General features: G+C 40.4%; 1 protein-coding gene across 5 annotated transcripts in view; it reads right to left on the bottom strand.

The window, feature by feature from the left end:
• SLC35D2 (solute carrier family 35 member D2) overlaps nt 1–20,921 on the bottom strand; it is a 72,493-nt gene that overhangs the window by 8,941 nt on the left and 42,631 nt on the right. For 4 of the 5 annotated variants that reach the window (XM_053577115.1, XM_053577131.1, XM_053577114.1 and 1 more), the window contains one exon: nt 3,772–3,839. The exons of the other annotated variant lie outside the window; for it this stretch is intronic. In XM_053577115.1, the coding sequence (XP_053433090.1) occupies nt 3,772–3,839 (68 nt within the window). The remainder of the gene's footprint in view (nt 1–3,771; nt 3,840–20,921) is intronic. 5 annotated transcript variants of the gene reach the window in all.

Raw genomic sequence — 20,921 nt, 5'->3', positions numbered from 1 at the left:
TGGATAGTGCCTTTGGGGATTACGGTTGGCACTGGTGTTTTCACCATCCTATTCACTTCTTAAAATACTTTTCTAAAATTTTTCAACTCGGAATAGAGGGTTATAGGTTTTTAAAAAAGCAAATTGGAAATGCAAACTTGAAAGCAGTGAAAATAAATAGAAGGCTGAGTCAGGCTCCTCTGGAGCATGGGGCTGAGATGTGCACATGACCCTGGGATGCCCCTTACCACAGTCAAGAGAAAAGGGACAGGCTGAGCCCAGGGCCAGTTGTCCAGAAAAACAGGAAGAAAGGAGGATAGAGAAGGGACATTTCTTAAACTGATAGAGGTCATCTACAGCAAACCCACAGCCAATATCATTTTGAATGAAGTTAAATTGGAATCATTTCCACTCAGATCAGGAACCAGACAAGGCTGCCCATTGTCTCCATTGCTTTTTAACATTGTAATGGAAGTTTTAGCCACCGCAATTAGGGAAGAAAAGGGTAGCCATATAGGGTCAGAAGAGATCAAACTTTCACTCTTCGCAGATGATATGATTGTGTATCTGGAAAACACTAGGGACTCTACTACAAAACTCCTAGAAGTGATCAAGGAATACAGCAGCATCTCAGTCTACAAAGTCAACATTCATAAATCGGTAGCCTTTATATACACCAACAATAGTCAAGTTGAAAAAGCAGTTAAGGACTCTATCCCATTCACAGTAGTGCCAAAGAAGATGAAATACTTGGTAATTTACCTAACAAAAGACGTGGAAGATCTCTATAAAGAGAACTATGAAACTCTAAGAAAAGAAATAGCTGAAAATGTTAACAAATGGAAAAACATACCATACTCATGGCTGGGAAGAATCAACATTGTTAAAATGTCTATACTACCCAAAGTAATATATAATTTCAACGCAATCCCTATTAAAGCTCCACTGTCATACTTTAAAGATCTTGAAAAAACAATACTTCGTTTTATATGGAATCAGAAAAAACCTCAAATAGCCAAGACATTACTCAGAAATAAAAACAAAACAGGAGGAATCACGCTACCAGACCTCAGACTTTACTACAAATTGATAGTGATCAAAACAGCATGGTATTGGCACAAAAACAGAGAAGTAAATGTCTGGAACAGAATAGAGAACCAAGAGATGAATCCAGCTACTTAACCGTTATTTGATATTTGACAAGCCAATTAAAAACATTCAATGGGGAAAAGATTCCCTATTTAACAAATGGTGCTGGGTGAACTGGCTGGCAACCTGCAGAAGACTGAAATTGGACCCACATCTTTCAACATTAACTAAGACTCTCATTGGATTAAAGATTTAAACTTAAGACATGAAACTATAAAAATACTAGAGGAGAGTGCAGGGAAAACCCTTGAAGAAATTGGTCTATGTGAGTATTTTATGAGGAGGACCCCCCCGGGCAATTGAAGCAGCTTCAAAAATACACTACTGGGACTTGATCAAACTAAAAAGCTTCTGTACAGCCAAGAACACAGTAAGTAAAGCAAGCAAATAGCCCTCAGAATGGGAGAAGATATTTGCAGGTTATGTCTCCGACAAAGGTTTAATAACCAGAATCCACCAGAACTCAAACGCATTAGCAAGAAAAAAACAAGGGATCCCATCGCAGGCTGGGCAAGGGATTTGAAGAGAAACTTCTCTGAAGAAGACAGGCGTGCGGCCTTCAGACATATGAAAAAAATGCTCATCATCTTTAATCATCAGAGAAATGCAAATCAAAACTACTTTGAGATATCATCTAACTCCAGTGAAACTAGCCTGTATCAGAAAATCTCAAGATCAGAGATGTTGGCGTGGATGTGGAGAAAAGGGAACACTTCTGCACTGCTGGTGGGAATGCAAATTAATACATTCCTTTTGGAAAGATATATGGAGAACACTTAGAGACCTAAAAATAGATCTGCCATTCAATCCTGTAATTCCTCTGCTGGGCATATACCCAAAAGACCAAAAATCACATCATAACAAAGATATTTGTACCAGAATGTTTATTGCAGCCCAATTCATAATTGCTAAGTCATGGAAGAAGCCCAAATGCCCATCGATCCACGAATGGATTAATAAATTGTGGTATATGTACACCATGGAATATTATGCAGCCTTAAAGAAAGATGGAGACTTTACCTCTTTCATGTTTACATGGATGGAGCTGGAACATATTCTTCTTAGTAAAGTATCTCAAGAATGGAAGAAAAAGTATGCAATGTACTCAGCCCTACTATGAAACTAATTTGGGGCTTTCACATGAAAGCTATAACCCAGTTACAACCAAAGAATAAGGGGAAGGGGGAAAGGGAGGCGAGGGAGGGGCGTGGTGGGTGGAGGGAGGGAAATTGGTGGGATTACACCTGCGGTGCATCTTACAGGGGTATATGCAAAACTTGGTAAATGTGGAATGTAAATGTCTTGGCACAGTAACTGAAATAATACCAGGAAGGCTATGTTAACCATTGTGATGAAAATGTGTCAAACGGTCTATGAAGCTAGTGTATGATGCCCCATGATCATATCAATGTACACAGCTATGATTTAATAAAAAAAAAATAAAGAAAGAAAGAAAGGAGGATAGCTGATAATCCTTATTTATTCTTTTGCACCTTGTAAATTATTTACTAGTTACATGTATTGCCCATTGATGCAAAGAAATTTTCAAGTTTTTAGGTTAAAATAGACACACACAACATGGTCTTTCAACACAAAGACACACCTAAAGAAAATTTCAAGAACAAAAAGCCTAGTTGTTGGACAATACAATAGCCCCAACATTTCTCTTCAGAAATGTCTTTGAATAGAACAGGTACAGCACTATAAGAAAAGGCTGTCATTGCCACATAATAATGTGAGGAAGGGATCTTGAAAAACTAAGGACATAGTGACAAAACAAAAATACAGTACTGCCTAGCATGGTGGCATAAGCCAGTAGTCCTAGTGATTAAGAAATTTGGGGTAGGAGGATCACTGGAGCCCAAGAGTTTCAGTCCAACTTGGACAACATTAGTAAGACCTTGTCTCTTTAAAAAGTAAGCAAACAGGGTGGCACCTGTGGCGCAAAGGAGTAGGGCGCAGGCCCCATATGCCAGAGGTGGCAGGTTCAAATCCAGCCCTAGCCAAAAACTGCAAAAAAAAAAAAAAAAAAAAAAGTAAGCAAGCAAACAAACAAAAACAAAAAAACTCCTCAGTTGGCTTGGTGCCTGCAGCACAGTGGTTGCGGCATTGGCCACATGCACCAAGGCAGGTTTGAACCTGGCCAAGGACAGCTAAACAACAACTGCAACAAAAAAATAGCCTGGTATTGTGGCAGGCACCTGTAGTCCCAGCTACTTGAGAGGCTGAAGCAAGAGAATGGCTTAAGCCCAAGAGTTTGAGGTTGCTGTGAGCTGTGATGCTACGGCATTCTTCCAAGGGTGACATAGTGAGACTCTATCTCAAAAGAAAAAAAAACAAACCCTCAGTTGTGTACTTGAGATGTCAGCTGACTTCATTTCAAATAAACTTTCAGAAATCAACAGGCAACATCATACTTGGAGTAGAATGGGACATTAACATAACTGTCAAAACCAAAACAGCTCTACACTTGCTCCTAGTCCTTTAGTCTGTGCTCCCAGGTATCCTGGCTCCTAGTCAGCTCTGCTGTACAAGTACAGAGAAACAGACAAAAGGAGTTTGCAGAAAGACAGAAGGTATATTTTGATTTAACTTGTCAAGAGATATCATAGACCAATGCCTCTACTTACTATGGTTTCTTACCCCAAAAAACAGGAAAGAAGAAACTGTATGATGAACAGAACATTCTTCCATTGGTTGAATTCAGTAGCCTATGATGAAAAAGAAAAAAAACTAATGATTAGACTAATGATACTGCAGTTTAAATCTACTGATTTTACCAAACCCTGTGTTTTTATACAGGGACAAGCTTCCAGACAGAAAATGTAATTTTAAAAATCCTGGCCAGGCATAGTGGCTCACACCTATAATCCTAGCACTCTGGGGGGCTGAGGTAGGAGGATCCCTCGAGCTGAGGACTTAAAGACCAACCTGAGCAAGAACAAGACCGACAACTGGTCTCTACTAAAAATAGAAAAATTAGCAGGGTGCGGTGGGCATCTATAGTTCCATCTACTCTGGAGGCTAACGCAGGAGGATTACTTGAATCCTGGAGTTTGAGGTTGCTGTGAGCTAGGCTGATGTCACAGCACTCTACCCAGGGCAACAGAGTGAGACTTTTGTCTCAAAAAAGGAAAAATAAATTCTTCCCAAACAAGAAATACAACATTGAAAAACCTAGGTAATACTAGTTGTATGACGTTGTGTAACTTACTTTTCCTCCCTGAACCGCAGATTTATTTTACAAAATAGGGATTTTAAAAAAAGCAAAAAAAAAAAAAAAAAACCCTCAAAAGAGTTAGGTTGACTCTGGAGCGCGATGGCAGATGGGAAGGATGTTTAGCTCAGCTCTCCTGGAACAACAGGTAAGAGTGAGTGGGCTAGATCATTCCCAGCGTGGAATATTGGTATGGAGGGGCAGTTCAGGTTTTGCAGTGAGGTGGCGGATTGCTGGACTTTGAGTGTAATCTGGAGCTATGTAGACTGCCAGGAAAGGTTCTGCCCTGCAGCTGCAGCAGCTGTGGGTAGCAGCAGTGGCAACCGGCTCCACCATGGAGGATTGCAGTTCTCAGTTCATGGGGAAACTAGGTATTGTGTGGAAAGATTGGTGAAGTTTGGACTCCCAGCAGAATTAGGCTGCCAGAGGGGGGTGCTGTCTGGTGCAGCACCACTGTGGTTAGGTGGAGGGAGAGACACTCAGATGGGAAAGATCCCGGATAGAAAGAGGCCATTGGTTTGGAATTTGGGAGATGGTGGTCGCTGCAGGGACCTTTCCGCATGGACCAGGCTTAGAGATTTCAGTCTACCTGCAAACAGCCTTCCTGCACGGGAACTGTTGCAGGGAGAATTTGTGAAATCTGGCTGTGAAGATTTTTTGAGATCAGTGAAATCAGCAGTTCGACAGGGTCTAGGCACCAAGCTGGTATTCAGGCAAATACCAAGAACAATTTAAGCCTGGGAACCACTCATGGCGCCACCTGGTGTCCAGAAAGTATATTGCAACATAAATACATTCCTACTAAAGTCAATCCCTATGGCATATAGCCGCATGATTTTGTTGCCTTTAATATAATTTTGTTACCTTTTTTTCTCTCTTTGCTCATTCTTTTTGCTTTTCTTTCCTTTTTTCTTTCTTGTAGGAGTTACTGTTAATTTTTCTAATTATTATTTTCCTTGCTCTGTTTTCCTTTTTCTTTTCCTTGTTTTTTTTTAGACAGAGTCTCACTGTGTCACCCTTGGTGGAGTGCTGTCGCGTTGCAGCTCACAGCAACCTCTAACTCTCTTGGGCTGAGTGGTTCTCTTGCCTCAGACTCTCAGGTGGCTTGGGACTGCAGGTGCCCACCAGGGAATCCAACTGTTTTTTGGTTGTTGTTGTCGTTGTTTGGTGGGCCCTGGGCCGGGTTCAAGCTTGCCAACTCTGGTGTGTGTGGCTTATGCCCTGACCACTGGGCTACAGGCACCGAGCCCTCCCCTTCCTCTTATGGTTGCTGAGAGTGCTTACATCAGCCTATTCGATTATTTTTGTTGGTTTTTGATTGTTTGCATGTCTGTTTGTGTGTTTGTGTGTCTGATTGCTTTTATGTTTGTTTGTTCGTTTTGTTTCAATGTGTCTTGTGTTCTGCTAAAACCTGGCTATTTTCTCTAACTCCAATTTTTACATTCAACAAGAGCAAAGGGGAGTGGGGGATGATAGCCAACTGAAGCCAGCTTTCAACAGAAGCTCCCATCCATAGGGAGAGATAACAGCCAGAAAGAACCCAACAAAGCTGAAGGGTCAAAGCCGAGATGAAAGAAGAGATTGATAATCGCACATCTTCTCTGCTGAGGCAAGCTGAAACTCCAAGGAAACAAATTTCAGATACAGAAGCCACCCCAAAGAGGATGCATGTCCGTCCCCTCCCCCAAGAGAGTTGCTTGCTTGTTTGCTGTGAGATCTCTACTAGTGAGCGGTGAACTGAGGTCCTCTTCTTTCACCCCGCAGGAGTGAGTTGCTGGAAGCTGGGACTCCTTTTCTAAAGAGTCCCTGCTATGAGCCTGGGCATTCTCTTGCCTGGCATGAAGGTTGAACAACTATTTTACCTGCCACTTTGAACTCCCAATCTACCCTTCCCCTTGGCCTGGCAGTCCAGAAGCCCAACCATTACAGAGGCTAAAATGTTCATGGCTCTTTTTTAAGAGCATTGCATGGTCTGAAGTAGCGCAGCTACACTGTAACTGTGAATCCAGTAATAGTGAAGAAAGGCACAGTGGGTAAGGAGTGTGGCTTGGCTCTGAGAAAGAGCAACTCAGCAGCAGGTGGAGGCTTGGGTCTCTGTATGACAGGTGGAGGCTCTGGAACTGCTGAGGCATGGGAACCCAAGTGGAGACATCTCCAACCTAGCAGCAGCATTAATAGAGTGATCCTGCAGAGGATCACTCTATAAATTTTGGAAAGATACTTCCCCAATTCTGCAGGGATACCAGAGGAGCAGAGCAGCTGGGGCAGAGGCATGATCTCTGAGGGCAAAAAACATTTGCTGCTTTGTTAACCTCTGGTTTAAAACAAGCTCAGGTGGAATACTCCCCAGTTTCCATTGAGCACCCGATATAATCAGACTTCAACTCCCCCAGCTGGCTGGTGGCAGAGGGTAGTCGCTTGGCCGACAAGGCATTGACTTCCCTCTGACTGTGGCAGGCCCAAATCTCTGGTGCATTTGCTCATTGGAAGGAACTGGATCACAGCCCTGTGGGGCTAGCAGTGCCTGGGTGTGATGGAGGTGCAAGGTGGGGAAACAGGTACCAGCCCCCCTGGACTATTTTGCTGGGCAGGCCTTTCTGACTCCACAGAGCACCACAGTCAGCTACACTTGAGCTGCCAGCAGACCCCCTGCTGCCTAGATGCTGAAGACCTTTTGAACTCTCCCACCTAATCGGTGTTTGTGTTGACGGGGACAAATGTTTTGAAACTCTTGACCTGGGCCGACCATCCAGGGACCCACCAAGGTTGTACCCAGGTTATGCTGTTGTGGGAGTGTGGGATTCTCCTCTTCCAGTTGTTGTCTGTCAGGTGGTGGAGTGTCTTAGTTGCTTATATATCTCCACAGCTGAGATTTCAGCCCAAAGCCACTCATTCACTAGGATTGGACAGAGACTAGCTGAATACAGGTCAGAGCCACCTAGCCCTACCACACCAAGCAGGTCCCCAGAGTTTCAGGTTGTAGTACTGAATGGGACCTTTGTTAAGCTCTAGGGGAAAAGCCCCAATCACCAATCCAAGTTCTTTGGTAAAGGCTGGTTAACTACAACTCCAAGAGCCCTCAATTCAATTTCAGCTTACCAGCTTTTCTAGCCAAACAGTGAAAAAGAATCATGGGGCAGAATCAGTGAAAAAACTCTGGCAACATAAATAATCAGAGTAGAACAACTCCCCCAAGGAATGAAAAAGGACACACAACAGAAAATCCCACTCATAAACAAATGGCTGAGATGTCAGAAATCAAATTCAGAATTTGGATTGCAAATAAGATTAACAGAAAGGAGGTAAAGTTGGAATTAGAAATTCAAGGAGCAAGTCAAAAGTTGTCTTAAGAATTCAATGAATTTGAAGACAAAATCACCAAAGATTTTGACACATTGAGGCAAGAACTCGCAGCCCTCAAAGATCTGAGAAATACAGTACAATCCCTCAGTAACAGAATGGAGCAGGCAGAAGAAAGGATCTCTGACACTAAAGACAAAGCTTTTGAATGCTCCCAAATGCTCAAAGGGGAAGAGAAGTGGAGAACAAAAATGGGTCATTCTCTCAGAGATGTGGGATAATTCCAAAAAAACTAATATTTGCCTTACAGGAATTCCTGAAGGCGACGAGGTTGCTTCCAAAGGCCCAGATGCTCTACTCCAAGAGATAATCAAGGAGAACTTCCCAAACATGGAAAGCGATTCTTAAATTCAGATAGCAAACAGTTTCAGAACCCCAGCATGATTCAATCCAAATAAAACATCGCCCAGACACATTATAATTAACTTCACCAAAGTTAATATGAAGGAGAAAATTCTGCAAGCAGCCAGACATAAGAAAACCATAACCTCAAGGGGAAGAATATTAGAATGACTGCAGATCTCTCTGCTGAAACCTTTCAAGCTAGAAGAGGGTGGTCATCTTTGTTTTAGGGAGATCTTTAATCTCCTAAAACAAAATAACTTTCAACCCAGAATCCTGTATCCAGCTAAACTGAGTTTCATTTATGATGGAGAAATTAAGTAGTTCAATGACATCACATGTTAAAGAAATTTGCCATAACTAAACTCAGCCTATCCTCCATAATGACCACCCCAATCCTCTACCACAAAAATAAACTCACTCAGAAGCTTTTGATCAAACTCCAACTTCTACAATGGCGAAAGGATTAAAATTATCCACTGGACTTTCGAAAAACTCGATACCCAAAATACTACCAGGCTTATCAAAACTCTCAATTAATGTGAATGGCTTAAATCGTCCTCTAAAGAGGCATGGGTTGGCTGACTGGATACAAAAACTCAGGCCAGATAGCTGCTATATACAAGAATCTCATCTTACCTTAAAAGATAAATATAGACTCAGGGTGAAGGGATGGTCATCTATAATTCAGGCAAATGGTAATCAGAAAAAAGCAGGTATTGCAAATTTATTCACAGATACAATAGGCTTTAAACCAACAAAAGGAAGGAAAGATAAGGATGGTCACTTCATATTTGTTAAGGGCAACACTCAACATGATGAGATTTATGCACCCAACCAGAATGCATGCTAATTTATAAGAGAGACTCTAACAAACATGAGCCACTTGATTTCTTCCAGTATCTTAATAGTCGGAGATTTTAAAATACCTTTGGCAGTGTTGGATAGATCCTCCAATAAGAAACTAAGCAAAGAAAGTTTAGACTTAAACTTAACCATTCAACAATTGGATTTAATAGACATCTACACAACATTCCATCCTAACAAAACTCAATACACATTCTTCTCATTAGTTCATGGACCATCCTCCAGGACTAACCTCAGCAAATTTAAAAGTATAGACATTATTCCTTGTATTTTCTCGGATCATCATGCAATAAAAGTTGAACTCACCAATAACAGATATCTGCATACTCATACAAAGACAGGGAAACTAAATAATCTTATGCTGAAAGATAGCTGGGTCATAAATGAGATTAAGAAGGAAATTGCCAAATTTTTGGAACAAAACAATAATGAAGACACGAATGATCAGAACCTGTGGGGTACTGCAAAGGCAGCCCAGAGAGACATTTATAGCATTGCAAGCTTTCCTTAAGAGAACAGAAAGAGAGGAAGTCAGTAACTTAATGGGACATCTTAAGCAACTGGAAAAGGAAGAACATTCCAACCCTACACCCAGCAGAAGAAAAGAAATAACTAAAGTTAGAGCAGAATTAAATGAAATCGAAAACAAAAGAATTATTCAAAAGATCAATGAATCAAAAAGTTGTTTTTTTGAAAATGTCAACAAAATTGATAAACCATTGGCCAACCTAACCCAAAATAGAAAATTAAAATCCATAATATCATCAATCAGAAATGACAAAGGTGAAATAACAACGGACACCTCAGAAATTCAAAGAATCCTTAATGACTATGACAATAAACTTTATTTTCATAAATATGAAAATCTGAAAGAAATTGACCAATACTGGGAAGCACACCAACTTCCTAGACTTAATCAGAAAGAACTGGAAATGCTGAACAAACCTATATCAAGTACTGAAATAGAATCAACTATACCAACTCTCCCCAAAAAGAAGAGTTCAGGACAAGATGGTTTCACATCAGAATTCTACCAAATCTTTAAAGAGAAACTAGTACCTATATTATTCAACCTTTTCCAAAACATCGAAAAAGAAGGAATACTTCCCAATACATTCTATGAAGCAAATATCACCCAGCAAGAAAAGAAAATTATAGACCAATATCTTTAATGAACATAGATGCACCAATATTCAGTAAGATCCTAGCAAACAGAATCCAGCAACATATCAAACTAATTATACACCATGACCAAGTGGGTTTTATCCCAGGGTCTCAAGGTTTGTTCAATATATGTAAATCTATCAATATAATACATCACAAAACAAACTAAAAAACAAAGACCATATGATTCTCTCAATAGATGCAGAAAAAGCTTTGACAATATCCAGCATCCTTTCATGATCAGAACACTTAAGAAAATTGGTGTGGAAGGGACTTTTCATAAACTGATAGAGGCCATATACAGTAAACCCACAGCCAATATCATATTGAATGGAGTAAAATTGAAAACATTTCCACTAAGGGCAGTGCCTTTGGCTCAAAGGAGTGGGGTGCTGGCCCCATATACCACAGGTGATGGGTTCAAACCCAGCCCTGGCCAAAAACTGCAAAAAAATAAATAAAAATTTCCACTCAGATCAGGAACCAGGCAAGGTTGCTCACTGTCTCCACTTCTTTTTAACATTGTAATGGAAGTCTTATCCATTGCAATCAGGCAAGAGAAGGCAATCAAGGTGTACAAATAGGGTCTGAGGAGATCAAACTTTCAATCTTCGCAGATAATATGATTTTATACCTGGAAAACTCCAGAGACTCAATTACAAAACTCTTAGAAGTCATCAAGGAATACAGTATCATCTCAGGATACAAAATCAATACTCACAAATCAGTAGCTTTTTTTTTTGTGTGTGGTTTTTGGCCGGGGCTGGGTTTGAACCCGCCACCTCCGGCATATGGGACCGGCGCCCTACTCACTGAGCCACAGGCGCCGCCACAAATCAGTAGCTTTTTTATATATAGCAATAATAGTCAAGCCGAAAAAAGTCAAGGACTCTATTCCCTTTACAGTTGTGCCAAAGAAGATGAAATAATTGGGAATTTACCTAAAAAAGGATGTGAAAGATCTCTATAAAGAGAACTATGGAACTCTGAGAAAAGAAATAGCTGAAGATGTTAACAAATGGAAAAACATACCATGTTCATGGCTGGGAAGAATCAACATTGTTAAAATGTCCATACTACCCAAAGCAATTTAAAAATTTCATGCAATCCCTATCAAAGCACCACTGTCATATTTTAAAGAGCTGGAAAAAATAGTACTTCATTTTATATGGAACCAGAAAAAACATCAAATAGCCAAGACATTACTCAAAAATAAAAACAAATCAGGAGGAATCACCCTACTGGACTTCAAACTATACTATAAATCTATAGTGATCAAAACAGCATGGTATTGGCACAAAAATAGAGAGGTAGATATATGGAACAGAATTGAGAACCAAGTGATGAGCCCAGACACTTATTGTCATTTGATCTTTGATAAGCCTATCAAAAATATAAATTGGGGGAAAGATTCCCAATTTAAGAAATGGTGCTGGGAGAATTAGTTGGCGACTTGTAGAAGACTGAAACTAGACCCACACCTTTCACCATTAACAAAAATTGACTCTCCCTGGGTAAAAGATTTAAACTTAAGACATGAAACTAGAAAGATTATTGGAGAGAGTGCAGGAGAAACACTTTAAAAAAATGGCCTGGGAGAATACTTTAGGAGAAGGACCCCCCCCACCACCACCATCAATGGAGACAACACCAAAAGTACATTATTACTGGGATCTGATCAAACTAAAAAGCTTCTGCACAGCCAAGAACACAGTAAGTAAAGCAAGCAGCCATCCCTGAGAATGGGAGAGGATATTTGCAGATTATGCTTCTGACAAAGGTTTGATAACCAGAACCACAGAACCACAGAGAACTCGAACTTATTTCTTTTCTTTTGAAAATAATTTAATTAATGATTTTTAAACATTTTTGCAGCCCACCTAAGATCCTGTCATGGCACACCCATTGAAAGTCGCTGCCCTAGTCCCTTTCTTTGCTGTCCTTTTTCCAGGGAGCCCTGTCCTTCCCCCTCTCCACTGTCAAGCCCTCCTTCCCTTCCCTCTCCTCTGGGAATCTTGGTACATCATTTCTTGTTTCTCCCTCTCACTTGGCTGTTGATTCCTTGTCCCTTTGTGGAATTCTTCTCCATGGCCTACTGAGATATTTTACACACAGCTCTGTCAAAAATAAAGTAGAAAGCAAACTTTCCTTTTTAGGCAGATCTTCTCCACGCTATCGACATTCCCCCAGCTTCTCTTGGTGCTTAACTTCTTTTTTTTTATTATTATTGTTAAATCATAGCTGTGTACATTAGTGCAATCGCCTGTACCCATTCTAAGATGCACCATAAATGTGGCCCCACCCATTACCCTCCCTCCACCAAAACCTCCCCCCTCGCTTCCCCTTCCTTGGCCCTTTCCCCATAGTCTTGTGCTATAGTTGGGTTATAGTCTTCATGTGAAAGCTGTAATTTAGCTTCATAGTGGGGCTGAGTACATTGGATACTTTTTCTTCCATTCCTGAGATACTTTGCTAAGAAGAATATGTTTCAGCTCCATCCATGCAAACATGAAAGAGGTAAAGTCTCCATCTTTCTTTAAGGGTGCATAGTATTCCATGGTATACATGTACCACAATTTGCTAGTCCATTCGTGGGTGGATGGGCACTTGGGCTTCTTCCATGACTTAGCAATTATGAAATTGGGCTGCAATAAACCTTCTGGTACAGATGTCTTTGTTATATTGTGACTTTTGGTCTTCTGGGTATAAACCTAGTAAAGGGATTATAGGATCGAATGGCAGGTCTATTTTTAGGTCTCTAAGTATTCTCCAAACATCCTTCCAGAAGGAACATATTAGTGGTCATTCCCACCAGCAGTGTAGAAGTGTGCCCTTTCCTCCACATCCACGCCAACATTTCTGGTTTTGGGATTTTGTTATGTGGGCTACTCTTACTGGGGTTAGGTGATATCTCAGAGTAGTTTTGATTTGCATTTCTCTGATGATTAAGGATGATGAGCTTTTTTTCATGTGTTTGTAGATTGTGCGTCGGTCTTCTTTAGAGAAGTTTCTCTTCAAGTCCCTTGCCCATCCTGAGATGGGGTCACGTGTTCGTTTCTTGTTAATACGTTTGAGTTCTCTGTGGATTCTGGTTATTAGACCTTTATCAGAGGTATAACCTGCAAATATTTTCTCCCACTCTGAGAACTGTCTGCTTGCTTTACTCACTATGTTCTTGGCTGTGCAGAAGCTTTTTAGTTTGATCAGGTTCCAGTAGTGTATTTTTGATACTGCTTCAATTGCCTGGGGAGTCCTCCTCATACAATATTCACCCAGGCTGATTCCTTCAAGAGTTTTCCCTGCACTTTCTTCAAGTATTTTTATAGTTTCACGTCTTAAGTTTAAATCTTTTGTCCAGTGAGAGTCTATCTTAGTTAATGGTGAAAGGTGTGGGTCCAGTTTCAATCTTCTACAGGTTGCCAGCCAGTTTACCCAGCACCATTTGTTAAATAGGGAATCTTTTCCCCACTGAATGTTTTTAATTGGTTTGTCAAAGAACAAATAATGGTAAGTAGCTGGATCCATCTCTTGGTTCTCTATTCTGTTCCAGACATCTACTTCTCTGCTTTTGTGCCAGTACCATGCTGTTTTGATCACTATGGATTTATAGTACAGTCTCAGGTCTGGTAGTGTGATTCCTCCTGCTTTATTTTTATTGCTGAGTAATGTTTTGGCTATTTGAGGTTTTTTCTGATTCCATATAAAACGAAGTATTAGTTTTTCAAGATCTTTAAAGTATGACAATGGAGCTTTAATAGGAATCACATTAAAATTATATATTGCTTTTGGTAGTATGGACATTTTAACAATGTTGATTCTTCCTAGCCATGACCATGGTATGTTTTTCCATCTGTTAACATCTTCGGCTATTTCTTTTCTTAGAGTTTCATAGTTCTCTTTGTAGAGATCTTTCACGTCCTTTGTTAGGTATACTCCCAAATATTTCATCTTCCTTGGCACTACTGTGAAAGGAATAGAGTCCTTGACTGTTTGTTAGGCTTGGTTATTGTTGGTATATATAAAGGCTACAGATTTATGGGTGTTGATTTTGTAGCCTGAGACATTGCTATATTCCTTGATCACTTCTAAAAGTTTTGTAGTAGAATCTCTAGTATTTTACAGATATACGATCTTATCATCTGTGAAGAGTGAAAGTTTGATCTCTTCTGACCCTATGTGGATACCCTTGATCGCCTTTTCTTCCCTAATTGCAATGGCTAAAACTTCCATTACAATGTTAAAGAGCAATGGAGACAATGGGCAACCTTGCCTGGTTCCTGATCTAAATGGAAACGATTTCAATTTAACTCCATTCAATACGATATTGGCTGTGGGTTTGCTGTAGATGGCCTCTCTTCGTTTAAGAAATGTCCCTTCTATACCAATTTTCTTAAGTGTTCTGATCATGAAGGGATGCTGGATATTACCAAAAGCTTTTTCTGCATCAATTGAAAGAATCATATGGTCTTTATTTTTAAGTTTGTTTATGTGTTGAATTACATTTATAGATTTATATATATTGAACCAGCCTTGAGACCCTGGGATAAATCTGACTTGGTCATGGTGTATAACTTTTTTGATGTGTTGTTAGATTCTGTTTGTTAGGATCTTATTGAGTATTTTAGCATCTATATTCATTAGTGATATTGGTCTATAATTTTCTTTTCTTGTTGGGTCTTTCCCTGGTTTGGGGATCAAGGTGATGTTTGCTTTGTAGAATGTGCTGGGTAATATTCCTTCCTTTTCTATATTTTGGAAGAGGTTTAGTAGTTTAGGTACTAGTTCTTCTTTAAATGTTTGGTAGAATTCTGACGTGAAGCCATCTGGTCCCGGGCTTTTCTTTTTAGGGAGATTTTGTATAGTTGATGCTATTTCAGAACTTGATATAGGCCTGTTCAACATTTCCACTTCATTCTGGCTAAGTCTTGGTAGGTGGCGTGCTTCCTGATACTGGTCGATTTCTTTCAGATTTTCATATTTGTGAGAGTAGAGTTTCTTGTAGTATTCATTAAGGATTTTTTGAATTTCTGAGGGGTCTGTTGTTATTTCATCATTACCATTTCTGATTGATGAAATTAGAGATTTTACTCTTTTTTTTCTGGTTAGGTTGGCCAAAGGTTTATCTATTTTATTGATCTTTTCAAAAAACCAGCTTTTGGATTTATTGATCTGTTGTATAATTCTTTTGTTTTCAATTTCATTTAATTCTGCTCTGATTTTGGTTATTTCTTTTCTTCTGCTGCGTTTGGGGTTGAAGTGTTCTTCTTTCTCCAGTTGCTTGAGATGTTCCATTAAGTTATTGACTTCCTCTCTTTCTGTTTTCTTGAGGAAGGCTTGCAGTGCTATGAATTTCCCTCTTAGGACTGCCTTTGCAGTATCCCAGAGGTTCTGGTAATTCGTGTCTTGATTGTTGTTTTGTTCCAAAAATATGATGATTTCCTTCTTAATCTCATCTATAACCCATGTATCCTTTAGCATAAGGTTGTTTAGCTTCCATGTTTTTGTATGGGTATGCAGGTTCCTGTTGTTATTGAGTTCAACTTTTATTGCATGATGGTCTGAGAAGATGCAAGGAATAATTTCTATTTTTTTAAATTTGCTGAGGTTAGATTTGTGGCCTAGGATGTGGTCGATTTTGGAGTATGTTCCGTGAGCTGATGAGAAGAATGTGTATTCAGTTTTTTGGGGATGAAATGTTCTGTAGATGTCTGTTAAGTCCAGATATTGAATGGTTGAGTTTCAATCTAAAATTTCTTTGCTTAGCTTCTTTTTGGAGGATCTATCCAGGACTGCTAAAGGGGTCTTAAAATCTCCAACTACTATGGAAGTGGAGGAAATCGAGGGGCTCGTGTCTGTTAGAGTTTCTCTTATAAATTGAGGTGCATTGTGGTTGGGCGCATAAATATTAATAATTGAGATCTCATCATATTGACTATTACCTTTTACAAATATGAAGTGTCCATCTTTATCCTTAATTATTTTGGTTGGTTTAAAGCCTATTGCGTCTGTGAACAGGATTGCAATGCCTGCTTTTTTCTGCTTTCCATTTGCCTGGAATATAGATGACCATCCCTTTGCCTTGAGTCTATATCTGTCTTCTAACGTAAGATGCAATTCTTGGATGCAGCAGATATCTGGCTTGAATTTTTGTATCCAGTCCGCCAACCTATGCCTCTTTAGAGGACAATTTAAACCATTCACATTAATTGGGAGTATTGATAAGCCTTTCGAGAGACTGGTGGACATTTTTAATCCTTTTGCAACTGTGGAAGTTGGAATTTGATCAAAAATTTTTTGGGTGGGTTTACTTTTGTGGTGGAGAATTACGCTGGTCTTTATGGAGGATAGGTCTAAGAATGTCCTGGAGAGCTGGTTTAGTTGTGGCAAATTTCTTCAACATGTGAATGTCGTTGAAGTATTTAATTTCTCCATCAAAAATGAAGCTCAGTTTAACTGGGTACAGGATCCTGGGTTGAAAGTTATTTTGTTTTAGAAGATTAAAAGTTGATGACCATCCTCTTCTAGCTTGAAAGCTTTCAGCAGAGAGATCTGCAGTTATTCTGATATTCTTCCCCTTGTAGGTAATGGTTTTCTTTCATCTGGCAGCTTTCAGAATTTTCTCCTTCATATTAACTTTAGTGAAATTGATCATGATGTGTCTGGAGGATGTCTTATTTGGGTTGAGTCGTGCTGGAGTTCTGAAACTGTCTGCTATCTGAATTTTGGAATCTCTTGGCATGTCTGGAAAGTTCTCCTTCATAGTCTCATGGAGAAGAGACTCTGTGCCTTGTGAAGCCACTTCGTCACTTTCGGGGATCCCTATGAGACGAATATTGGTTTTCTTCAAATTATCACAGAGCTCTCTGAGAGAGTGGTCTGTTTTTGCTCTCCATTTCTCTTCTTCTTTGAGGGTTTGGGAGCATTCGAAAGCTTTGTCTTCAATGTCAGAAATCCTTTCTTCCGCTTGCTCCATTCTGTTACTGAGGGATTCTACTGTGTTTCTCAGATCTTTGAGGGATGCAACTTCTTGTCTCAATGTGTCGAAATCTTTGGTCATTTGGTCTTTGAATCCGTTGAATTCTTGAGATAACTTTTGGAATCTAATTCGATCTTATTTGCTATCCAGATCCTGAATTCAATTTCTGACATCTCAGCTATTTGCTTGTGCATGGGGTCTTGTGCTGTTTCTGCCCCATTGGTCCTTGGGGGAGTTGATCTACTCTGATTATTCATATTGCCAGAGTTTTTCTGTTGATTTCGCTTCATGACTGTTTTTCACCGTTGCCCCTGGCTGTCCTCAGAGTTGGGGAGGTGTCTCTCCCAAGATTAGACCCCAACGGGATCACTCTATTGTTGCTGGATCTTTGTAGGGAGTGACCCTGTGTAGTTCCTCTGGGGCTGCTCTAGCTAGGGTGTTCTGGCTGTGCAAACAGCTCCAGTTTGTGACACACCCGGATCCAGCAACAGGGCTGGGGGTGGTGCACACGGTTCTGGGAGTGCCAGGCGCCCAGTAACTTTGGCACAGAGAGCCCAAGGTTCCTACAGTCTCTGGCCAGGAGAAGAGCTCTGCACAGAGGTAGGGAGGGCTCCAAAGGGCATGCAGCTACCAGAGTCCCTGTCCAGATGAACGGGCTAGTGTGGAAGCTGGGAGGACACAGGAGGGAGGACACAGGGTTGCATGGCTCCCGCAGTTCCTGGTCAGGGAATGTGGAGGCCCGGTGGGTGCTGGTCACCGGTCAGGGATCGCTGCACAGCTCTTATGGAGGTCTGGGAGGCGCCAAGCCCAGGAGTTTGAGGTTGCTATGAGCTGTGATGTCACAGCACTCTACCCAGGGCAACAGCCCAAGGCTCCAGTGTGCCAAAACCGTCTCACTCTGCCCCTAAGGATTAAGGCTGTAAGGCAGCTCAGTCCCCACCTTTAGGCTGCTCAGTCAGTAGGTTACTTTGACCCGCCCAATCCTTGCTCTGAGACCTTGAGGGCGGAGCTTGCTGGGGCAGTTCTTTCACAATGGCTTCCTGCGCCCAGCTCAGTGGCTCAGTCTGGGGCCCCAGACAATGCCCAAAGTTCTCCACACTCCTGCTCAAGCTCTCCCCAAGGCAGTTCAACTGAGTGCCAAGTCCAAGAACACCGAAACAGTTCACAGGTAAGGCCTTTCCGGTTTGCGGTCTCACTGCTGCTTGTACTTACAGTTGCCGGTGTGATTAGGTCAATCGAACACACACAACCACTTGCCAGTTTTCCACTGTTTTTGTCCTTCTCTTGAGGTCCAGAAGTCCCTTGCTGGCTCCCTGTATCCTCAAAGGGATAATTATAGGCAGATCCCGCCGGCCAGAGATGCCTGGAGTCTTGTCTCCCCAGACTCGCTGTTCCCAGTTGCAGGGAAGCTGTTACTCGGCCGCCATTTTAATCTTTCTGCCTCAAAGTTATTAATAAGAAAAGAACAAGTAATCCTATTTCACTGTGGGAAAGGGACTTGAACAGAAGCTTCTCTGAAGATGATAGGTGTATGACCTACAGACACATGAAAAAATGCTCATCATCTTTTTTTTTTTTTGTGGCTTTTGGCCGGGGCTAGGTTTGAACCCGCCACCTCCAGCATATGGGACTGGAGCCCTACTCCTTGAGCCACAGGCGCCGCCCAAAATGCTCATCATCTTTAATCATGAGAGAAATGCAAATCAAAACCACTTTGAGATATCATCTAACTCCAGTGAGAATGGCTCATACAACAAAATCCCAAAACTATAGATGTTGGCATGGATGTGGAGAAAAGGGAACACTTCTGCACTGCTAGTGGGCATGCAAGCTAATATGTCCCTTTGGAAAAGAAGTATGAAGAATACTCAGAGATCTAAAAGTAGACCTGCCATTTGATTCTGCAATTCCTCTACTAGGTGTATATCCAAAAGACCAAAAATCACTTTATAATAAAGATATTTGCACCAGATTGTTCATTGAAGCTTAATTCATAATAGCCAAGTCATGGAAGAAGCCCAAGTGGCCATCGACCCATGAATGGATTAATAAATTGTGGTATATGTATACCATGGAATATTATGCAGCCTTAAAAAATGGAGACTTTACCTCTTTTATGTTTACACAGATGGAGTTGGAACATATCCTACTTAGTAAAGTATCTCAAGAATGGAAGAAAAAAATATCCAAGTATTATTATGAAACTAATTTACAATCCTCACACTTTCACATAAAGAATAGTTCACAACTATGGCCCAGGATGAAGGGGGACGGTCAGATTGAGGGAAGGTGAATGGTGGGATCACACCTATGGTGCATAATTCAAGGGTACATGTCAGATCTTTTAGTATATAGTATAAATGTCTTAACACAATAATTAAGTAAACGAGATGAGGTATATATTAACCAGTGTGATGTAAGCGTTCATAATTCTATATGAAATCAGCACCCTATAAATGTACCCTATAAATGCATTAATGTATATATGATCTTTGTGTTCATGATTTAATAATAAAAAAAGTGATGTGAGGATTCAATGAAATTGTATCTGGTGGCAAGAACAAAATGATAGCTATTGTTGTTTAGATTTGTATCCCAAATTCAGGGCCGGGTTTACTTTTTATAAAAATCTGAGAAGAAAGTGTAATTTTTGTAAAAACGAATTTATTAAAATACTCATAAAGAATATTAAAATGCACAGACATTAACAGACACTAATTATAAACTTTACATCTTATGCTACAATGTATGAAAAGCATCACGAATATTTCAGTTCTACTTTTCTTAAGCTGCTCACATATTTTAACTTCTTACACATCTTATAAGATGAACATAAGAAAATGGCACGAGAAGTGTTTTAAGGAAAGAACACCTTCTGACGGATCCCTATTGTGAATTAATGTTTATGAAATTCAAAACACATGTGCATTCAAAAGGGAAGACTTTGGTGACAGTATACAGATGTCTTATTTAGTTTTAAAACAAAAATGATCACTTTCCCTTTCTAATGACATAACTAAAATATCTAAGGGACATTTAAATAAAAATCCCCTAAGTATTTGGTCTAATGCGTCAATTCATTGAAATTCACAGGCATTACAAAAGAATATAAAGCTAAAATTTCTTAGCTTTAAATTAACACTGGGCAGGCTGAGGGCCAAATTCTCCCTTCATGGGCCCATTGCCATGCCCATAGATATCCCCGGGTGCTGCTTCCATTCCCACTAACATTGTGGGCAGCATGAGTGACCCTGGGGCTCCCCAACAACTTTCCTCTTTTGAATTTCCTAGCATTGTCAGACATCACATTTGCTGCCCTTAAAAATGTAGAGTTGTTTTCTCTCCTGTCCACAGCAGCACATTTTAAACTAGGAAGAGGATTCTCTCCACTGGGGCCATGAAAATATAAATGCATGTTTTGCAGTTCTGTGGTATATACAAGGAAATAAGGTAAAAATGTTTCCTTCTCCATGCTGACAGCAACAGTGATTAACTGCCAAAGTCAAACACTAGGAGACAGTCACACACTTTAGAGAAAAGAGGTAACAGAGAGGAAGGACACCCCTCCAGGGCGGTATCACAGGGGAGTGAGGAGAGGAATGGTGGCACTCCCACCCAGGATGTGCTGAATGAAAACCTGTTTCCTCCGGTGGGAAGAAATCCATTTTCCATACTAGTATGGCCAGACCTTATGTGGCTTGCCTTGAACACTATCCGGCTGCATCATTAACTTGATACAGAAAATAGCAAAATGTTGTCCCTCATCCATTGGGACAATTCTAAACCCCAGAAATAGTGCTTTGATGAATCCTATATAAATATTGGGTTGTTTTTTAGGACATTCATGGCAGGCATTTAAAACCGCAA

The sequence above is a fragment of the Nycticebus coucang genome, chromosome 2 (genome assembly GCF_027406575.1).
Source record: "Nycticebus coucang isolate mNycCou1 chromosome 2, mNycCou1.pri, whole genome shotgun sequence".
Classification (NCBI taxonomy): domain Eukaryota; kingdom Metazoa; phylum Chordata; class Mammalia; order Primates; family Lorisidae; genus Nycticebus; species Nycticebus coucang.
The sequence above is the reverse complement of the archived record's forward strand: the minus strand, read 5'-3'. Positions and strand labels throughout refer to the sequence as shown.